The 22,589-nt window shown below is 38.8% G+C and overlaps 1 protein-coding gene across 1 annotated transcript in view; it reads left to right on the top strand.

The window, feature by feature from the left end:
* The first annotated feature begins 421 nt into the window (after positions 1-421).
* LOC150087634 (O-acyltransferase like protein-like) overlaps positions 422-22,589 on the top strand; it is a 252,648-nt gene continuing 230,480 nt past the window's right edge. Inside the window, exons 1-2 of the mRNA XM_090369839.1 lie at positions 422-494; positions 19,738-19,831. Of these exons, the coding sequence (XP_090225965.1) occupies positions 422-494; positions 19,738-19,831 (167 nt within the window). The remainder of the gene's footprint in view (positions 495-19,737; positions 19,832-22,589) is intronic.

Raw genomic sequence — 22,589 nt, forward strand, 5'->3', positions numbered from 1 at the left:
TTACTGGAAAAAGGTTGTAGGTAAGTAAATATTACCTTTGACTCACATAATTTTTTAATTGAGAAAAATTACATTTACTAGTTACTGGAAAGAGGTTGTAAGTATGCATTACCTTTAGCTCAGATAATTTATTAATGGAGAAAATATTACATTTACTTCAGATCATATTATTTTACTTTTGTTTTTAGAAAAAAAAATCTATATATATATGTAATTGATTATTTCATCAATATTTAGTGTGCTCTTAAGTCTGCTGCTCCTAATCACATTACTTGGCAGTATATGTACCATAGTGGAATATTACCAGAACAAAGGAAGAAAAATTATCTCAGTACATGAAGTACAAACAGCAGACTTGCATAATGATGACAAAGATGCTGAAGGAGCTGTGACAGACAACGAGAATAAAATAAATGAAATTATGGGATCATCAACAACCTTGGGTAATACATCAGACACTGCACCACTAACCACACAGACAACCAGTACACAAGGTATGCTATTCTCTACTTTATCATAAATTTTAAGGCTTTGACTGCCGTATGCTGTTTAGTTATAGCATAGAACTGATAATTACATGATAATTATAAAAGAATAAGATAGATAATTACTTTTAAAATCATTTTGTATACTGTGTGTGTGTAAAAGTTTTCACCAGAATGTAACGTGATACAATGAAAACTATCATTTTTTAACTCTTCCTTTTCATATGACAAAAAAATTGTCATGTGATGGATTCAGGATGTTTGTTTGTTTGTTTGTTATTTGGTTTTTAGGAGCATTAGCAACTAAGGCCATATTGCTCCCGGGATATGTTGTGGTCATTCCCTGACCTTTCCACATCCTTTGTATTTGGTGGTCATGGGCTTGAACCCTGGTCTAATCAAGAAGCATGTGCTATGCACTGCTGCTCCTGCCCACCTGGCTATGGAGGCACCTGGATTCAGGAGATTCAACAGGAATTGCAGGATATTTCAAAGCAGTAGTCGAATCAAAATCAGAATTCATATGCATTACTACCATTTAATTTCAATCACGGAAGAATATGCACAGGGGCAGGCTGTCCCGAGGCTGCAAGGGGTGCACTGCACCTGGGTCCCAATGTTCAAGGGGCACCCAAAAACCTGAAACTTAGATACACATATGAAGAAAATTTGAAAAGGGGGGCAAATTTCAATTGACACCCAGGTGCCACATACCCTAGGAATGCCCCTGCATATGCATTACCTCCATTCAATTTCAATCAATAAAGATGGAGCTCTGAGTTCTGCACTAAAGCTTAGCTGTGCACTTAGACAAAATATATTATTCACAGGCTAGTATATATTTCCTAATAGAGACCACTCAACAGCCGAGAAACCAGTCAACTTTGAAACAGGATTCAGTCCTTTCATTCAGTTCATTTGAATTCTGTCTTGGCAGTGTTTCAGATTTTTTAAATGTATAGTGGATTTTAAGCTTGCTTATATAGCTGATGCTGTATAAGCAAGCTTATATAGCACCCACTCGCTGAAGGCAAACTTCCACACATCTGTCTTGCACCTATTCTTCCTCAACTTGAACTTATGCCCATTCATGTGTGTAGCCTCAGCAAGTGGAAGAATACCAATAACATTCAGCTTACTCAATCCAGTCAAGGCTTTAAACATCTCTATCAGATCTCCCCACAAGCTCCTGGTCTCAAGATGCTAAAATTTGTAGAACTGAACCCTTTGTAGGTAGGAGCACTCCCTTTTGCTCCCTTGACCAATCTGGTTGCCCTTCTCTGTATCCATTCCAGCACCTCCTTCCTAAAGTTAGAACTCCAGACCTGTATACAGTACAGTACAGGGATATAGGTCTGGAGGCCTGTATACAGTACTTAAGATGTGTCCTAACCATGGCCTTGTACAAAGGGATAATCACCTCCTTATCCCTGCTAGCAAAGTTTCTGTATATCATTGACAAAACCCGCAGATTAAATTTGAAAGTGTTTGCAATTCTGCCCAGATAGGAAGGGGTATATGATGAGAGCCTTGTCAACCAATTTGGCCCTGGTGAGATTGTGCAAGGCTCATGAGGTAGAATTTTTCTCAGCATGGTCTGTGCTTGTTAATAGGAGAGACTGCTTCCACAGGGATGGGATACGCTTAAATAGAATGGGTGCAAGAATATTTGCTGATGCTATTGAGGCAGTGTTAGGTGTGTCGGAAAACTGTTAGTTGGGTGGATTCACAGACTAATAGAGTAACAGTAGCTGCAGGCAGAGGTGGAAGTGATTCTTGCACTGCTTCTATTGGAATGAGCAGCAGCCTAGAAAGCAAGTAGCTGGGGATTTCAGGAACTGTTGGGAGTCATCATGAAACAAGTAAATATATGGGCTATGTTAGGGTAACTAAAAATAAGAACAGGTTCGTATACACTGAGTGGACAGAAATCACGGGATACCTACTTAATAACAGGTAAGCACACCTTTTGCCCGGATAAGGGCAGCCACATGGCGAAGCATTCCACAGGTATTTCCATCCGTGCTTGCTGCACTTCTGTCCATAATTCTGTTGCATTCCTGGGTGGATGATCCAAAGCTCGAATGGATCTTTCCACAGCACCCCAAAGATGTTCCACAGGGTTTGTGTCCGATGAAAGAAAGGCCATGCCATGGTGGTAAAATCTGCAGAATGCTCTTTGAACCATGTTCTAGTCACCATGGCTCTGTGGGGAGGTGCATTGTCCTGCTGAAAGAGTCCATTGCCTTGTGGATGCATGATGACCATGAAGGAATGCAGATAGTCTGCAAAGCTAGACACATAACCTGGACCATTCAAAGATGCGTCTAGACATACCTGAGATCCCAACGTGTGTCAGTTGAACACACTCCGGACCATTACTGACCGTCCACCTGCCTGAACAGTTCCTTGTTGACATGAAGGGTGCATAGCTTCGTGAAGTTTCTGCCAGGTACGCACTCTCTTGATATGGTCAAACTGGGATAGTGCAATTTCTGTACAACCTCCACAATAGAGTGACCTATGCATCGGGCACCCACTACCATCCCACTTTCAAAGCCAGTTAGCATAATTACCCCTGGTCATTTTCATTCTCCACTGTCCTGAGTGTGGTATGTAATCAGAGATAACTGCTCCCCATATGAAGTACCTTGCACTTGAGGTTGTCAAAGACATTCTCTCAGATATGCCAGACAAGCTGTACTTGCTACCTGGGAGTCTAAAATGCTGATGGAACTGATATTCGGGTGACACTCAAGTCAAGTGGACCCAATTTCCGCGAAGTCCGGATGGTCTGTGACAGCCAAATCCTCTGCTTGCACCTTCACAATGGTGGGACTGTTAGTAATCCTGGGTATAACCTCCATGCACAAGTACATGGTGGGTGACCACACAAGTGTGAACCAACATAAGCAGGGGTCGGGGGTGTGGCGCCCACACCACATGGAGGAACGCTGCCCCTCTATGTTACCAGGCAGTACTAGGTTGTAGATGACTCTCATCAACCGGTGAAATACCACCACTTTGCTTCTTGGAGGTCTGAAGTGGTGGAACCCATGTTTAGTCTCTAGAGCTAAGTTTCGGTCAACCCTTCCCTATTCCTTCCATCATGCAGTATGATTGATGACTTTTGAGGTTATGATGAACATTGTGGCATGATCCAATATTCCTTACATTTTGAGGGTACAGCTCTAAAACGATGTTCGCAGGCTGGCCGCTAGTTAGTACACCGGACCGAACCTATTGGTAACTCTCTAGGAGGCTTCCGGATCAGCTAGTGTATAATCTTGCTACCTCTACTCTGCCAGATAGTGACTGGAGGGAGTCCGAGTAGTGTGTATGCAGGGAGCATTGTTGAGGCCACGTTATGTCAAGGATCTGGGTATATTCTTACCACATGTATGCCATATCCAAAAATTGCATTACTTCATACAGCATGTCCCACTCACTTTTTCTTACTATTGAATACACCATGAATTGTCAAACTAATAGAGCAAGCTTATCTGCAACAAGATTTAAACCTCCCAAGCACTTTCTAATTAATTTCACAAATATACGTGGTCTCAATTCTAATCTCAACGATGTCCATTTGAACTTGCAGTCTGCCAAACCCCATGTACTTTTTCTGACAGAATCTCAGTTATAGGTTGATTCAACTATTGCTAATCTCAGATGCCCAAATTATTCACTGTATGATTCCTTTCGCCTCAAAGGTGGTACTTGTGCATATGTCCGTTCTGATATTCCCTGTCAGAGACTTGGCAATTTGCAATCTCCTCTCTTTGATCTTCTTTGGCTTAAAATCTCTCTACCTCATTATGTCAAATTCATCTGTTGTCTCTACCGTTCTCCCAACTCCACTAATCACTTGGAGCTCTTTGACTTCCTCTCTTTGCAACTTGACTTTCTCCAGTCCAACTTTCCTAACATGAGGTAATTTTTCTTGGTGATTTTAATGTTCACAACTCCATCTGGCTTCCGTTTTCTAGTCACAATGACCCAGCAGGTCGAGATGCTGAGGCTTTTGCTATTACTAATGACCTTGTACAGATTGTTCATTTACCTTCAAGAATACCGGACAATCCTAATCATACAGCCAATACATTTGATCTTTTTCTCACAAACAACCGTTCTAAGTATACGGTCGAAGTGAGAGGTCCTTTAGGTACTTCAGATCACAACTTGGTGATTGTCTCTTCTCCAATGGAGCCTTTATCTCATGGCTGTTCCCAACCTCGTGTTGTTTGGCATTACAAGAATGCAAAATGGGATGACCTGCGAGACTTCTTTTCTTCTTTTCCTTGGTCGGATTACTGTTTCAAAACTTCTGATGTCAATGTTTGCTCAGATCGGGTCAGTGAAAGTATTCTTGCAGGAATGGAATCCTTTATCCCACACTCCACTTTAAAATGTCGTCCTTTATCTAAACCTTGGTTTTCCAATAAATGTGCTAAGGCTGTTTAAGAGAAGAATGTTGCATATCGTAATTGGCTTGTTTCTAACTCTTCAGTTTCGTTTTCTGCCTAAACCAAAGCTCGCAACAATTGTAAAGCAGTTATTAATCAGTCCAAACTAGAGTTTGAACAGGCTAAGAGTCGAAAACTTGCTTCTTGCCCTAATGGTAGCCGAGCATTCTGGTCTCTTGCCGAAGCTATTGGCCGCAACTTTTGCCCATCTCTGCTCCCACCTCTATCCAAACCAGATGGTTCTTTGTCACTTTCAGCCAGGATAAAGCTGACCTGCTAGCATCCCATTTTTCTTCCAGCTCATGTATTGATGATCTTGGTAAAACACCTCCCACCATTCCCAACATGCTCCATTCAATGCCTCCTGTGGTTTTCTGTCAAAAGGATATCAGAAGGATTTTATGAATCTTGATGCTAAGAAAGCTCCAGGTCCTGATGGTATTTCTCCACTTGTTCTCAAAACCTGTGCTCCTGAACTTACTCGTATTCTTTGCCGCCTTTTTTTCACTTTCTTATTCCAAAGGTGTTTTTCCTTTTGCTTGGAAATTTGCTCATATCCAGCTAGTTCCTAAAAAGGGTGACAAATCCGTCCCATCCAATTATTGTCCCATTGCAATTACCTCTACTCTTTCTAAAGTAATGGAGAAATAAATTAACCGCCAACTCTTAAACTACCTAGAAACCTTTCGTCTGATCAACGATTGCCAGTATGGAATCCGTCAGTGTCGATCCACTGGTGATATTCTGGCTTATGTTACCCATTTATGGACTAATCCAATGGAAAGGTTTGGTGAAACACAAGTAGTTGCTCTTGACATCTCAAAGGCTTTTGATCGTGTTTGTCTTAAAGGTCTTCTAAACAAGCTTCCATCTTATGATTTGCGAACTGTTTTTAGTAATTGGTTATCCAGTTTTCTCTCTGATCGCTCACTGAGGGTGATGGTAGATGGCTCTCTGTCTTCTAACTTCTCCACTAATTCTGGTGTCCCCCAAGGTTCAGTTCTTTCCCCCACTCTTTTCCTCTTGTATATTAATGACCTTCTTCCATTGACTGGAAATCGTATCCATAGTTTTGCTGATGATAGCACATTGCATTCCACTTTCCATTTTAAGAAACCTTGTCCTGCTCAATCAGATTCAACTTCTCGAAAATCTGCTACCAATTCCTTAAATGCCGATCTTCAGGTAATTCTCCAGTGGGGCAAAGACAGCTTAGTTGATTTCAACCCTTCTAAAACTCAGTCTTGTCTTATATCTCGCAAAAAGGATTCTTCTGCTCCTATGCTTATCTTTAGTGACACTACGATTTCTAGGCAAAATGATATATCTCTTTTGGGGATTACCCTGACTTCTAAACTCTCTTGGCACAAGCACATTATAAATTTTTTTTTTTTTTTTTTTTATGAAAACCCCAAACATGAAAGGTATCAAAACCTATAGTACTTAGTACCTTGCATGGGTTGAAGGAGAAGTATGGGGGAAGGGGATGCCAGAAACTTTGCTCTAGAGACTAAACATGGGTTTCTTTTTGCTTCCTCTGCATCTAAAAATCTTGGTTTTCTCTTTCGCTCTCGGCGTTACTTTTCTTCCAAACAGCTGCTAACTCTGTATAAATCGCAAATCCGCCCTGCCATGGAATATTGTTCCCACATCTGGGGTGGTGCCCCCAAAACCCTTCACAGACTTCTAGATTCCATTCAGAAGAGGGCAGTTAAGTTAATTAATGAACTCTCTGTAAATGAGTCTCTCCACTCGCTTTCTCATAGACGTACTGTTTCTGCTGCATGCCTCTTCTACAAATACTTCCATGGGCACTGTTCTTCTGAATTGGCTTCTATAATTCCCGCTCTCTCTTTCAAAACAGTCCGAATACGTGCCACCACCAGCCAACATCCATCTACTGTCCAACTTCAAACCCACAGAACCAACTTTTCATCTTCCTTATTTATTCATTCAACTGCCGTTTTTGGGAACAACCTCCCTTCATACGTATTTCCTGAATATATTACAATCTACAGAAGTTCAAATCCAATGTCAACAAATATCTTCTTTCGTCTTCTCATCCTCCAACCCAAGCATGGTACTAAGTACTATAGGTTCTAATACCTCTCGTGTTTGGGGTTCGCATAAAAAAAAAAAAAAAAAAAAAAATAGAATCTTTGGTATGTGATACATGCCAATGTTTAAAATTATTTAAATAACATATTATATATATTATTTAAATCTAGTTTAAATAATAAATACATAAAATTTAATAGCTGCAATTTACTTAATTTTTCAGGGAATTTGATTAAATTTCTGAAGTGTTTCTCTGTTTTTACAAATGGAGCCAAACTTCTGAATACTGAAAATTTGGAAGGTCAGATGACCTGTATACATGGAATTCGATTTCTCAGCATGAGTTGGGTAATAATGGGACATACTTTTGCTTTTCCTTTGACCACACAAACATTAGGTGAGTCTTGTGAAATAATAGTAAGCTTGTTTTTAAATGATTTATAAAATGAATTTGAAGCAGCTTATTTATGCATGGGTAATGCACACACATCATCTCTACTGCCAAGGTAGTTTTAATACATCATTTTAATTATATCTCATATTGTGAATATATTCACAATGAGTTGCCATGGTATAGTACTACCTCAAATAAGTACACTTCACCTATGGAGAAGACTATTGTTACTTATTCTTGGTAGATACCACATCCAGACTGCACCGTTTCAAGGCTTTTTGGCCTCTCTTCGGTGGATAGATAGGTACCCTGTTGTTGCAATAGACACAACCTTAAAAATGATGCATTAAAACTACCTTGATAGTAGAAATGATGTGTGTGCATTACCCTAATATATATATAAACTCCTTCATACTCTTAGGCATTAAGTTAAAATATCTTTTAAAATAAATTTGTTGAACTAAATAAAAGTCATAGCTGAAAATGAAATTTTAAACAATCTTCTAAAGTAAATAATCAAATTAACTGGCAATGAGTGTCAAGGCAGCATAAAGAGATGTAACTTCCGTCAATTTTTAGTCAATAATAATAACACGCAACAAATAACGACCACCCTGATCATCATGTCAACCACCATGCCAAAGTCCTAACATAATAACTTAGCAGAAAAAAGTCTCCTAGAGAACACCTACAAGGAACTCCAGAAAGTTGCAATTTTGAACTCCTCTAGAATAATAAGAGATTTCCTTGACCAACAGTAACACCAGACATAAAAATCACCCTTGGTACCAGTACACTTCATGGGGTGGAAAGTCCCATCAGAAAGAAATAACATAATAATAAATAATATTATTAATGAACACCGATAGGATAGCAAGAGAGTTCCTCAACACAGTAATAACAATAATAATAGTAGCCAAACACAACCAACCACCCCATTTCCTTGGTAGCAGTAGATGTCAAGACGTGGATAAAAATCCCATAAAAGGAAAAACGTTTTATAATAATAATGGCTAGCAAAAAATATCAGTTGATCAAAGAAAGTGTACCATATTACAAGCATGAACCCTAGGCCATACTAGAGATTCCTACTCGCATACTATACTGGGACCGCACCATAATAACAGACAAGGTGATTCTGCATTGACAAGGAGGAAATGGCTACCTACCTAATCAACATTGAGGTGAACATTATCAATAAAAAGGAAATGGCCAGGACTCCATTCACTATGGGATACACTTAAATAGAAATGGTGCAAGAATATTTGCTGATACTATCAAGGCAGTGTTACGTGGGTTGGAAAACTGCTAGCTTGGGGGGTACACGGATTAATAGATTTACAGTAGCCACTGGCAGAGGTGAAAGTGATTCTTGCACTGCTTCTATTGGAATGAGCAGCAGCCTGGAAAACAAGATGCATGGGATTTGGGAGATTGCTAGGAGCCATTGCGGAACAAGTAAATACATGGACTATGTTAGGGTAGCTAAGAATAGATACAGGTGCATGTATACTTGCATGTACACCAATGCTAGGAGTTTAGTAAATAAATATGATGAATTTGAGGTGTTGGTCAAAACATTAAAGGCAGATATTGTTGGGATATCAGAGACATGGTGTCACACAGATATAAGGAATGCAGTACTGGAATTTGGGGAGTACAATGTGTGCAGGAAGGATAGACAGGATAGGAAGGGAGGAGGGGTTATGCTATTAGTTAAGAAACACATAAAATCCAAGTAAGTACAGCCAGTCAATATGGCTGGACAGTGCAATGTCAAGTCAGTTTGTTGTGACATAAGCACTGGGAAAGCAGAATTGAGAGTAGGAGTGTATTATAGGCCTAATGACTCTGATGAGTATAATACATAGCTGTACAGAGAAATAGAGTGGACCAGTAAATCAGAGTGTCTTATAATGAGGGATTTTAATTTCCCAGATATTGACTGGAATTTGTGGGTTACTCACTCGCACACTAGCAAGGCTTTTGTGGATTTATTGGATGATTGTTTTCTACAGCAGCATATTCATGAGGCAACTAAAGGGAGGGAGTAATACTCTTGATATGATCATCAGTAGTGATTCTTCATGCATTAAGAATCTGCAGATAAAGGAACCATTAGGTGGCAGTGATTACGGTGTGCTGAAGTCGGATTTACTCAAAGAAGTAACTATCAGGATAAAGGGAAGGGTTTTTGCTTTCGTAAAGGTGACTATGGTGGTCTGAGACAGTATTTAAATTCTATATGGTGGGACCAATTAATAATGTTATGAACAGCAAATCAAAATGGAAAGCATTCAAAGAATTAATCTTGGAAGTTACTACGCTTTTCATACCAACTAAGAAATATTGTTCATGGTTTAGGCCTAAATGGATGTTAGATGAACTAATCAAACATGTGGCACAGAAGAAAAATACATGGAATACATATAAATTAACAGGTGACATGGACGCCTATGATAGATATAACCTGGTCTGTAACCAAGTCATAAAGGAGGTTAGGCAGGCAAACGCAGATTACGAGAAATCTTTGGCAAATGATGGAAAGAAAAACAGCAAAGAGTTTTTTTTATTTATGTAAACTCTAGGAAGAAAGGAATCAATCAGATTGGTATACTTGATATCAATGGTTCAACTGATGATGATCCGGCTCAGGTAGCTAACACACTAAATGAGTATTTTGCATCTACATTCATACATGACGAGTTATTCAAGGAGGGGAATGCCAGAGGTGAATTTAACTCTGATAGTGAGCTAGATGATTTTGTAATAACTGAGAGCAAATTGGAAGAGAAACTGTTTTAGATAAACATAAGGAAGGCACCCGGGTGGATAGGATCTATCCAGTTATAATAAACGAGGCAGCAAAGGAAGTAAGTAAAAGGAAGTAAGTAAAAGCAAAGGAAGTAAGCTCTCATAATTAGACATAATTATGAGAGCTTCCTTGGACTCAGGGGAGGTACCCGTGGACTGCAGATGTGCGAATGTGACCCCAATTCACAAAGAAGGATCAAAGGGTGACAGAAGTAAATACAGACCTATTTGTTCAACTTCTGTTCCAGGGAAATTAATGGAGGCACTGGTTAAAGAAGCACTGCAAGATCATCTAGACAAGACTTCAGTTATAGTTCGGACACAGCATGGGTTTGTTAAGGGGAAGTCTTGTTTGACCAATTTGATTGGATACTATGATGTGGTCACAAAGGAACTGGATGCAGGGAATAATTTTGATATCATATTTTTGGAATTTAGAAAGAATTTTTAATATTGTTCCACATTGAAGACTGCTGCACAAATTGGAGCAGTGTGACATTGGAGAAAAATTGCTGCTATGGGTAAAAGGATGGTTGAGTGGGAGAAGACATAGAGTTTTAATCAATGGACACTGCTCTTCTTGGACTAACGTTATTAGTGGATTCCCCCAGGGTTCGGTGTTGGGTCCATTGTTGTTTTCTGTATTTATTATATGATATTGATGATGGTACATTAGGCTTAATGTCCAAGTTTGCATAAATGAAAGTTGGCAGGGTTGTTAACATTAGCATTAGTAGAGGCATTTGATGCAAGAAAGCAAGCTTATGCAGCATCAGCCAAAAAAAAAAAAAAAAAACCACTTCCACTTCACCCCACTGTTCGTTCAAAATATCTGTCCAGCTGAGCCTTAAACTTATTTAGGCTATCAACTTCCACGACAAGGGATGGAAGTCTGTTCCACCAACCAACCACCCGCTGGCTAAAAGCAAATTTCCGCACGTCTGTCCTACATCTGTCTTTCCTCAATTTGAATTTATGCCCTCTCAGGTGATTATTCTGAGTGAGAGGAAGAATCCCATCAGCATTGAGCATGCTCAAACCATTCAAGGCTGTATACACCTCTATCAGATCACCTCGCTGGTGCCTAGTCTCCAGACACTATAATTTGCAAAACTTAAGCCTTTCTTCATAAGAGCACCCCTTTGTTCCATTCACTAATCTTGTTGACCTTCTCTGTACTCATTCCAGCAGCTCTACATCCTTCTTGAAATGAGGCCTCCAGACCTGTATACAGTACTCTAGGTGTGGCCTGACCATTGCCTTATACAAGGGAATAATCACCTCCTTATCCCTGCTAGAAAAATTCCTATATATCATTGACAATACATCATGAGCTACTCTTGCAGTCAGTCTGCACTGCTCAGAGAACTTCATATTTGCCTGCACAACCACCCCCAGGTCCCTTTCATTCTCTACCACTGTCAGTGTAGTACCACAGAGTTGATACGTTGCTCTGGGGTTGCTGTTTCCCATGTGTAGTACTTTACATTTGTCAATGTTAAACTTCATTTGCCACCTCTCAGCCCATCTGCTCAACCTTTCCAGATCCTCTTGCAGCAGCATAATGTCAGTAGTGTCCATGACAACCCTGCCTACCTTTGTATCGTCTGCAAACTTCGACATTAAGCTTGATATACCCTCATCAATATCATTTATGAATACAGAAAACAATAATGGACCCAACACTGAGCCCTGAGGGACTCCACTAATAACACTAGTCTACGACAAGCAGTGTCCATTGATTACCACTCTCTGTCTTCTCCCCCTCAGCCACCCCCTTATCCATTGTGGCATTGGAGGCAAATTGCAGCAGCAATTTGCCTCCAATGCCACAGTGCTCCAATTTGTGCAGCAGTCTTCCATGTGCAACAGTATCAAAAGCCTTTCTAAGATCCACGTATATAATATCAAAGTTATTCCCTGCATCCAGTTCCTTTGTGACTGCATCATAGTATCCAATCAAATTGGTCAGGCAAGACTTCCCCTTAACAAAACCATGCTGTGTCCGAGCTATAGCTGAAGTCTTGTCTAAATGATCCTGCAGTGCTTCTTTAACTAGTGCCTCCATTAATTTTCCTGTAACAGAAGTTAAACTCACAGGTCTATAATTACTTGTGTCAGCCATTGATCCTCCTTTGTGAATTGGGGTCACATTTGCACATCTGCAGTCTGTGGGTACCTCCCCTGAGTCCAAGGAAGCTCTCATAATTATGGCTAAGGGTTTGCTTACTTCCTTTGCTGCCTCCTTTAATATAACTGGATAGATTCCATCCACCCCCGGGTGCCTTTCTTGTGTTTATCTTCAACAATTTCTCCTCCACTTTACTCTCAGTTATTACAAGATTCTCTAGCTTACTGCTAGAGTTGAATACACCTCTGGCTTTCCCGTCGCTAAATAACTCCTCATGTGTGAATTTCGATGCAAAATATTCATTTAGTTTGTTAGTTACCTGAGCAGGATCATCAACAGTTGACCCATCGATATCAAGTGGACCAATCTGATTCATCCCCTTCCTTCTAGAGTTTACATAAGTAAAGAACTCTTTGCTGTTTTTCTTTGCATCCGTTGCCAAAGATTTCTCGTAATCTGCCTTCGCCTGCCTAACCTCCTTTGTAACTTGGTTACAGATCAACTTATATCTATCATAGGCTTCTGTGTCATGTGTTAATTTGTATGTATCCCATGCATGTGTCTTCTCTGCCATATGCCTCATTATTTCATCTGACATCCATTTAGGCCTAAACCTTGAACAATATTTCTTAGTTGATATGTATAGCCTAGTAGCTTCCAAGATAAGTTCTTTGAATGCTTCCCATTTTGCATTTGCCGTTGGTAACATCATCAGTTGGTCCCACTGTATTGAATTTAAATACTGTCTCAGTCCATCGTTAGTCGCCTTTACGAAAGCAATAACCCTTCCCTTTACCCCTAATGGTAGTTACCTCTTTGAGTAATTCCCACTTCAGCACACTGTGATCACTGCCACCTAGTGGTTCATTTATCTGCAGATTCTTAATGCATGAAGAATCACTGCTGTTAATCAAATCAAGAGTATTCTTCCCTCTAGTTGCCTCCTGAACATGCTGATGTAGAAAACAATCATCCAATAAATCCACAAAAGCCTTGCTAGTGTGTGAGTGACGAGCCCCCAAATTCCAGTCAATATCTGGGAAATTAAAATCTCCCTTTATAAGACTCTCTGATTTACTGGCCCACTCTATTTCCCTGTACAGTATCTTATTATACTCATCAGAGTCATTAGGCCTATAGCACACTGCTACTCTCAATTTTGATCTCCCAATGCTTATGTCACACCAAACTAACTCGACACTGCACTGTCCTGCGATGTCCACTGGCTTCACTTCCATGGATTTTATGTGTTTCTTAACTAATAGCATAACCCCTCCTCCCTTCCTATCCAGTCTGTCCTTTCTGTAGACGTTGTACTCCCCAAATTCCAGTTCTGCATTCCTTATATCTGTGTGACACCACGTCTCTGATATCCCACCAATATCTGCCTTTGATGTTTTGAGCAATACCTCAAATTCATTAAATTTATTTGCTAAACTCCTAGCATTGGTGTACACGCAAGTATACATGCACCTATTTCTATTCTTAGCTACCCTAACACAACCCACATGTTTACTTGTACCGCAATAACTCCCGGCAGTCTCTTAGATATCAGAGTTAATGACACTGATATTACGACACAGATATGATGACACAGAGTTAATGACAAATATCTGAATTAATGACACTAATGACAGTATGCTGCTGCAACAGAATCTAGAAAAGGTGAGCAGATGAGCTGAGAGGTGGCAAATGAAATTTAATATTGACAAATGTAAAGTATTGCATATGGGAAGCAGTAACCCCAGAGTAACATATCACCTGTGTGGTACTACACTGACAAAGTGTAAAGTGTATTTAGTGGCACCAGAGGTTTTCCCCATCTCCGCGTTGCTTTCATTGTGGGTGTACCAGTTCACTGAGAAGGCCAGAGATTTAAAAGTGTATGGATATTGTACATGTGTAGTGTTGTGTTCTATTGTTCATCTGGCCGTTTAGCCGCTGGACCCCTACTGAGGCCCAACGTTGCCTACACTTGACCCCGTGGAGGCAGACCAGGTACACCAGTATTTTTAGATAAATACTCTGGCAGGTCCTGCCACCTAATTTCCTGAGATTTCAGTGGCTAGGACCTATATATAAAAAAGTGGTGTGGGGGAGGAGAGGGATAAACGCTTGAATATAATTAAGCCGAAAGAGGTTGAGGTGTGTCGAGTTTGGCATTTAAAATTTTACGTTTTGTGGGGCATTCGCTTTTCGCTGGCGATATAGGTAGAGTAGGGGTGAGAGACGGAAGGCTGGGGGGAAAAGACAGAAATATGGGGTCAATAGGGAAGGCGACCCCAGGTATATCAGTTGGGCATGCCCTTGTCCCACCAGAGGGAAAAGAGGGGGTGGTGGGTGGGGGGAAGAAAGACCTTTCCCCACCAGGGATAGGAGTGAAAGTGGGCTGGGCAAGGGAGCCCTGCCCAGTTCGCCATAGCGGCAATTTACAGTGCCCTCCAGCAAGTGCAGTCTGATGATGACTCATTGGTAGGGCTTGGTCCTTTTCTAGGTGTGTGGGTTCATCCTGGGAGCGACGACATCATGGCTGGAGCATCTCCCATTAGTTCCTAGGTCGATGCTGTTTCATTTATTCTGCTGCATATTACACCATTTGTCCTTAGTATTTTGCTATCCTTTCCTCTGTGTTGATGTTTTATCAGTCTGCCTTTATTTATTATTTGTGGTCATCTATTTGTTGTGGATAGACACTGACAGTGGTAGAGAATGAAAAGGACTTGGGAGTAATTGTGCAGGCAGATATGAAGTTTTGTGAGCAGTGTAGATGGTCTGCAAGAGTAGCTCATGGTGTCTTGTCAATGATATACAGGAATTTTTCTAGCAGGGATAAGGAGGTAATTATTCCCTTGTAGAAGGCAATGGTCAGGCCACACCTTGAGTACTGTATACAGGTCTGGACAGCCCTCATTTTAAGAAGGATGTAGAGCTGCTGGGACATGTACAGAGAAGGGCAATAAGATTATGAATGGAACAAAGGGTTGCTCTTATGAAGAAAGACTTAAGTTTTACAGTGTCTGGAGACTAGGCACCTGTGAGGTGATCTGATTGAGGTGTATAAAGCCTTGAATGGTTTGAGCATGCCCAGTGCTGATGGGATTCTTCCTCTTGCTCAGAATAATCACCTGAGAGGGCATAAATTCAAATTGAGGAAAGACAGTTGTAGGATAGATGTGTGGAAGTTTGCCTTTAGCCAGCAGGCGGTTGATTGCTGGAAAAAACTTGCATCTGTCATTGTAGAAGTGGATAGCTTAAATTTATTCAAGGCAGAACTAGACAAACATTTGGAGCGAGCAGATTGGTGAAATGAGAAGGGTATTTTATTTTTTATTTATTATTATTTTTTTTTGGTTGATACTATATAAGCTTGCTTTCTTGTATCATGTGCCTTTACTAATGCTAATACAGTGGAAAAGGTCAAGAAAAAATTCAGTGCGGAAAAGGTCAAAAAGTGCACAAACTTAAAATAGGAGGTTAAAGACATGTAGCAAATGGAACAAGTATTGATCATTTCAACTGCTGGCATGGTACCAAAGAGCCTTCATAAAAACTTAGCAGCAAGGGGCCTCGCAGAGAACACTTACATTGAACTCCAAAATGCTTTGTGATCCTGAACAACTCAGGATCGAAGCTTTTTGACAGTCAGAAAGTTCCTCAATCAATAATAGTAACTGGACATGAAAACCACCTCACACACCTGTTACCACTACCTGTTGTGGGATGGGAAAAATTCATTAAAAGAAGAAAAATATAATAATAATATAAATCATATAATTTAACTAGAGGTATAACAATTTTCAAACTCACTCATTTTGTTTTACAAAAATATTAGTTTGTTAAATTCAAATCCTAAGTCAAAAAAAAAGATTTTTACTGTAGAAATGTAATGGGCATTAAAAGTGAAGGGTGCAATCCCATTAAATTTTCAGTGTCATAAAAATAAACATTTTTGTCAGCATAAGTGATGCTCATGATAAATCATCATATCAGAAAGTTTATCTGTTAATTGACACATCTGTTCCTTGTTATTCCAAACAATTCACTGACTTGGTGTACATATTCTGACTAGGATAGGGTAAAGGGTAAATAAGATGTAATCTTTAAATATCTCATGGGCTGTTCAGACTCATTTATATCTAAGCAATAGTGCAAATACCTGCCATTATTAGTTATGTCACTTCCACGTATGATTGACATTGGCCCACTCCATTGACCATGTGTTACTGTTTGGTAGGTTTACAGTAAACTTCACAATTCAGCCATTCTGAGAGAGAGATTGGACAACTCTTCTTTTGAAAATGGTATTCAACACATTGCCCAGTATTTTGGGCCAATTTAACAATATGTTATTTCTGAATACTTGGCTAATTCTTTGCCATCTTAATCTCCAAACCTTAATTCTTTTGACTTCTAGTAAATATAACATAATGATGACCATTTTTAATGTTCATCATATTAAGCAATTTTATCATTGCAAGCTGTAACTTACTCATAATTTACTCTAGCTTGAAGAATGACATGTGCTATGTGGCCACATTCAGGGCCAAGGCACTTTGGTATCACTCTTTCAAACAATTTTTTTTACCCCAAATGGCGTATAGGCCATTTCTTTTTAGTTTATTCTCAATGTAAGCAAGTGAGAGCTTGTATATATTATATTAGCATTAGTAGAGGCATACAACGCAAGAAAGCCAGCTTATGCAGCATCAGCCAAAATAAAAAAATTAAAAAATGCTCCGATTTCACCCCCTCCCCCCCGTTCATTCCAAATACCTGTCCAGCTCAGCCTTAAATTTATTTAAACTATCAACTCTCACAACAAAAGATGGAAGTCTGTTCCACCAATCAACTACCCGCTGGTTAAAAGCAAACTTCTGCACACTTATCCGACATCTGTCCTTCCTTATTTTCAATTTATGCCCCCTCAGGTGATTATTCTGAGCAAGAGGAAGAATCCATCAGCATTGAGCATGCTCAAACCATTCAAGGTTTTATACACCTCACAGGTGCCGTCTCCAAACAGTGTAATCTCCAAACTTAAGCCTATCTTCGTAAGAAGAAAGGCTTTGGAATGGAACCCTTTGTTCCAGTCACTAATAGTAGTAGTAGTAGTAGTGGCATGTGATGCAAGAAAGCAAATGTATGAGCTTATGCAGCATCAGCCAAAAAAAAAAAAAAAAAAAAAAAAGAAATCACACCATTCCCTCCAAATGCCTGTCCAGTTCCTCCTTAAATTTATTCAACTTATCAACTTCCACAACGACAGATGGAAGTTTGTTCCAGCAATAAACCACCTGCTGGCTAAAGGCAAATTTCCGCACATCTATTCTACATCTGTCTTTTCTTAATTTGAATTTATGCCCCCTTAGGTTTGTAATCTGAACAAGTGGAAGGATCCCATCAGAATTCAGTGTGCTCAACCCATTCAAGGCCTTGTATACCTCAATCAGATCACCGCGCAGGTGCCTAGTCTCCAGCTACTGCAATTTGCAGAACTTAGGCCTCTCTTGGTGAGAGGATCCCTTCATTCCCCTCACCAATCTTGTTGCCCTTCTCTGTACACGCTCAAGTAAACCTACATCCTTCCTAAAATGAGGCCTCCAGACCTGTACGCAGTACTCAAGGCGTGGCCTGACCATTGCCTTATGTAGAGGGATAATCACCTCCTTTTCCCTGCTAGCAAAATTCCTATATATCATTGACAAAACCCCATGACCTGCCCTGGCAGCCTGTCTACACTGCTCAGAGAACTTCATATCTGACTGCACAATTACTCCCAGGTCTTTTTCATTTTCTACCACCGTAAGTGTAGTACCACACAGTTGGTAATCTTGTTGCCCTTCTCTGTATTCATTCCAACAGCTCTACATCCTTCTTAAAATGAGGCCTCCAGACCTGTATACAGTACTCAAGGTGTGGCCTGACCTATGCCTTATACAAAGGGATAATCAGCTCCTTATCCCTGCTAGAAATATTCCTGTTTATCATTGACAAAACGCCATGTGCTACTCTTACAGACCGTCTACACTTCTCAGAAAACTTCATATCTGCCTGCACAATTACCCTAGGTCCTTTCCATTCTCTACCACTGTCAGTGTAGTACCACAGAGTTGATACGTTACTCTGGAGTTACTGATTCCCATATTTATTATTATTTTTAGCCACATGGCGCAAGGAAGCCCGAGGCCCATGCCGCACCAGCCAAAAAAAAAATTTTCTGAATTACCCCGAAAGAGCGAGAATTACCAAGAAAAAGAAGAACGACGACATCCAGCCCGGGACCCTAGGTGCGCCAAGCGCACACTCACCAGATGTGAGCCCTTGGGGTTAAATATAGTACTTTACATTTGTCAATGTTAAGCTTCATTTGTAGGTCACCTTATCTGAGCAAATCAGGTATGGCAATCACCATTAAAAGTTGTTCCAGTATACAAGATTGCTATTTTCACAAGCAAGAGCAAACTCTTATTTGTTATATTGGTAAGAACCTAAAAAGAAATAAACTATAGCCATTTCTGTCTATGGATGATATGTAGTTTTGCATCCAGGCAGCCAAAATTACATTTTAATTATAGCTACCCTTTATATATAGTAAAAACCAAAAATCCCACATTTAAAATTTTTGAATTAAAGAAAACACACATACACACACTCACTCTCTCGCTCTCTCTCTCTTTTCAATCAGCACTAAAACGAATATTATGTGAAACACAATTTACAACAGCCAAAGAAAACAATTAAAATTTATTAGGACACAATTGTGCACTTTCATAAAGAGTCAATGTACAATTTATTTATTTGTTTGTATCCTTTTGAATATCTATAAATCACCAAATTGAAAACCAACAATATAATGTTAAGTTGATCATAAATTTTAACAAACCACTCATAAATATGGATAATAGAAAAGAGGAAAAACATGAACCCTATGTGCACCAAACACTATATAATGTTGAGTAATCATTCAAAACATTTATCCATCTATAGTCTGCTTAATAATTAATAATCTAGTCCCAAAATAGCTTGGTTTACTCAGAAGATTTATAAGCTATTCAATAAATATATAATTTATCCATAAGTAGATTAAACCTAACCAAACCAGGGCCTTTGAAAGATCCAAACATATTATATCCATTTCAGATAAAATTTCACATCATTCATTTCAGATTCAAAGTCTGTAAATTTATGGTCTTTCCACAATAAATCCATAATTATATGTATGTAGATTATTTAAAAAAAAAAAAAGTAGTGATTAACAGCTACTTTTATGAAAAATAAAAGTAGCTGTTAATAGACCAAAGCTTTTTGTAGATTTAGCAGAAGGGCTTCTACTATCTCAGCATAAGTGTTTTCAGGAAAAGTAATATAATTTTTTTTTTTTTAATTCAGGCAATACTGGGGCACTCCTTCCATTGATAGAGACATTTCCCTATCAAGCTCTAGTTCGTGCATTTTATTCTGTTGATTCTTTTTTCTTTTTGAGGTAAGTATTTGCTGTTTTCAATATATCTTACATAATAATGTTTATACATAATGTTTACAGATATGTGTGAAAAACTGATCAGTGACATAATGTGGCAACTTATGTTATTTTTAGTTGTCTCTAATAAGGCAAACGTTAGTTCAGAATTTGAAATGTGCAGCTCACCTTATCTAAGGTGATTTGTAAAGGTCTTGTATACTTTCAGGATGGAATACAGACATCATGCATTAAATTGCATGAGTCAACCGAGTCATGCAATTTGATGTATGGCTCCAGGGATATCTGTTTTCCTTTTGACTATTGTCACATAAAAAAAAAATGCATAACTTTGAAATAATTTTCCCATAGAAAATAATGTAACAAAGCTGCATTATATTCTAAATCAGACTATCAGACTTATTTTTCAAGCTTTCACTTTTTCACCTTGATATTTTACACTGTTAATGCACTGTTTGTTGTTTGTTATTTGGTTTTTAGGAGCATTAGCAACTAAGGCCATATTGCTCTGGGGATATGGGATGGTCATTCCCTGACCTTTCCGCATCCGCCGTATTTGGTAGTCACGGGCTCGAACCCCGATCTAATCAAGAAATGTGCTATGCACTGCCACTCCTGCCCTCCTGGCTATGGAGACGCCCTGTTAATGCGTGCACACTGAACAATGGCGATATGCAGTTGATGTCTGAAGATAGGAAAATGAGGAATACCTGAGAGTTGCATAGTTGATCACTTGATAATCACATTTTGTGTTGCATGCACAATATTTTGTGCATTCAACACAAGATGTTTATTTTTAGAAATATGTTTGCTTTTGCAAATATCATTTCAATGCATATTGTACAATAAGCACAATTCTAAAAATTGTTTCAGTTCGTTCTGCATTTTAAAATTTCCTTAAAGTCCTGGTGGCAAGTCAGTTACAGATTCACATTAACTTCAAATGTCTTATATTTAAAAAAAATTCTTAAAGGTAACAATTTGAATAAAGTCAAATTCACATCTTGAAATTTCTCATAACCTAAATGAAATCACTTCCTGTAACCTTTATTCAAAAACAGTGGGTGTGCTATTCCCAAAATTTGCATCAAAATTAACTATTTAATATCCATCATAAATTAAATAGGAAATCCTCCCTTTCTGCCAAGCAAAATAATAATAATAATAATAATAATAATAATAATATCAGTTTTTCAGTAAGAAGTAACTATTTACAATGCATTACAAATTACATGCCCTGGATAGCAAATGCTGCTGGGATTTACATAAGATAGAAATAAAAAGAGTTCAACTTTTATGCAAAGGGTATTATTTACAACTTAGAGATCTGTAACAGATCATACTAGTAAATAGAATATTGAGGAAAATTTATATATAAAAGTAGTAAAAGGAAAATTAAATATATAAGTAGTACAAATTTATATATATAAGTAGTACAAATTTATATATATAAGTAGTACAAATTTATATATATAAGTAGTACAAGTTCATAATAATCAATAACAACAGTGATACAATAGCGAGTCAGGCATGCAGGGTCAATGAGACTCCCGACTATATTTCAGCAGTTTGTGGTCTTTTTCTGCTCCGTCCACACAGCTGAAACTCGTAATAGTTGTTTTTTTAAAAATGTTTCTTTGACTTTTCCACTGAAAATTCCAGAAATCAGTATTAATCATCATAATTTGAAAAAAATCATGAATTAAGTTAAACCTAATTATATGCATATGTTGAGTGGCATCTAACATGTGCAATCACTGCTAGCCAGCTGACTTTACTGATACGTGCTTGGTGCCAATTGGTAATGCTCTCTGACTTCATGACATCGAAGCAGTGTCTGGGATCAAACTATTGACAAATGCACTTCACATTTCCTTCAACAGGTACTCCTGTTATTGACAGGCTGGTGTTCGATTATTATTAGTAGTATTAGTAGTAATGACAAATCATGCAAGAAAGTAAGCTTATACAGCATCAGCCAGAAAAAAACAAATGAACCGAATACTTCCCATTTAACCTGACAATCATTATTAACAGGTTATCTAGTTTTTCCTTGAATTTATTCAAACTACCACCTCATCAACACCAGATGGGAGTTTCTTCCAACTGTCAACCACTCTTGAGCTGAAACCAAATTTATGCATGTTTACACCTGCAACCATCCTTCCCCAGTTTGAATTTATGTCCCCATGTGTGGGTAGTGTAAGCAAGAGGAATAATTACATCTGCACTGAGCTAATTCAACCCATTCAAAGCATTAAACCATTCAGTCAGATCTCCTCACATGTGACTAGTCTCCAGATGTTGCAAGATGTATCTATGTTAGATACAACCTAGTCTGTCATCAAGTCACAAAGCAGGTCAAGCAAGTGAAACCAGATTATGAAAAATCTTTGGCAAAGGGTGCAAAGAAAAACAGCAAAGACTTCTTTACTTATATAAACTCTAAAAGTAAGGGTATGAATCAGATTGGTCCACTTGATATCAATGGTTTGACTGTAGATGATCATTCTCAGATTGCTGCCGAACTAAATGAGTATTTTGCGTTTACATTCACACATGAGGAGTTGTTCAAGGAGAAGAGGGCCAGATATTTATCGAACTCTAACAGTGAGTTAAATGATTTTGTAATAACTGAAAGCAAAGTGGAGGAGAAATTATTTAAGTTAAACATAAGAATGGCACCTGGCATGGATGGTATCTATCCAGTTACATTAAAAGAGGCAGCAAAGGAAATAAGCAAACCCTTAGCCATAATTGT

Source organism: Mastigoproctus giganteus, chromosome 3 (assembly GCF_048544385.1).
Source record: "Mastigoproctus giganteus isolate SK-2022 chromosome 3, ASM4854438v1, whole genome shotgun sequence".
Lineage (NCBI taxonomy): Eukaryota > Metazoa > Arthropoda > Arachnida > Uropygi > Thelyphonidae > Mastigoproctus > Mastigoproctus giganteus.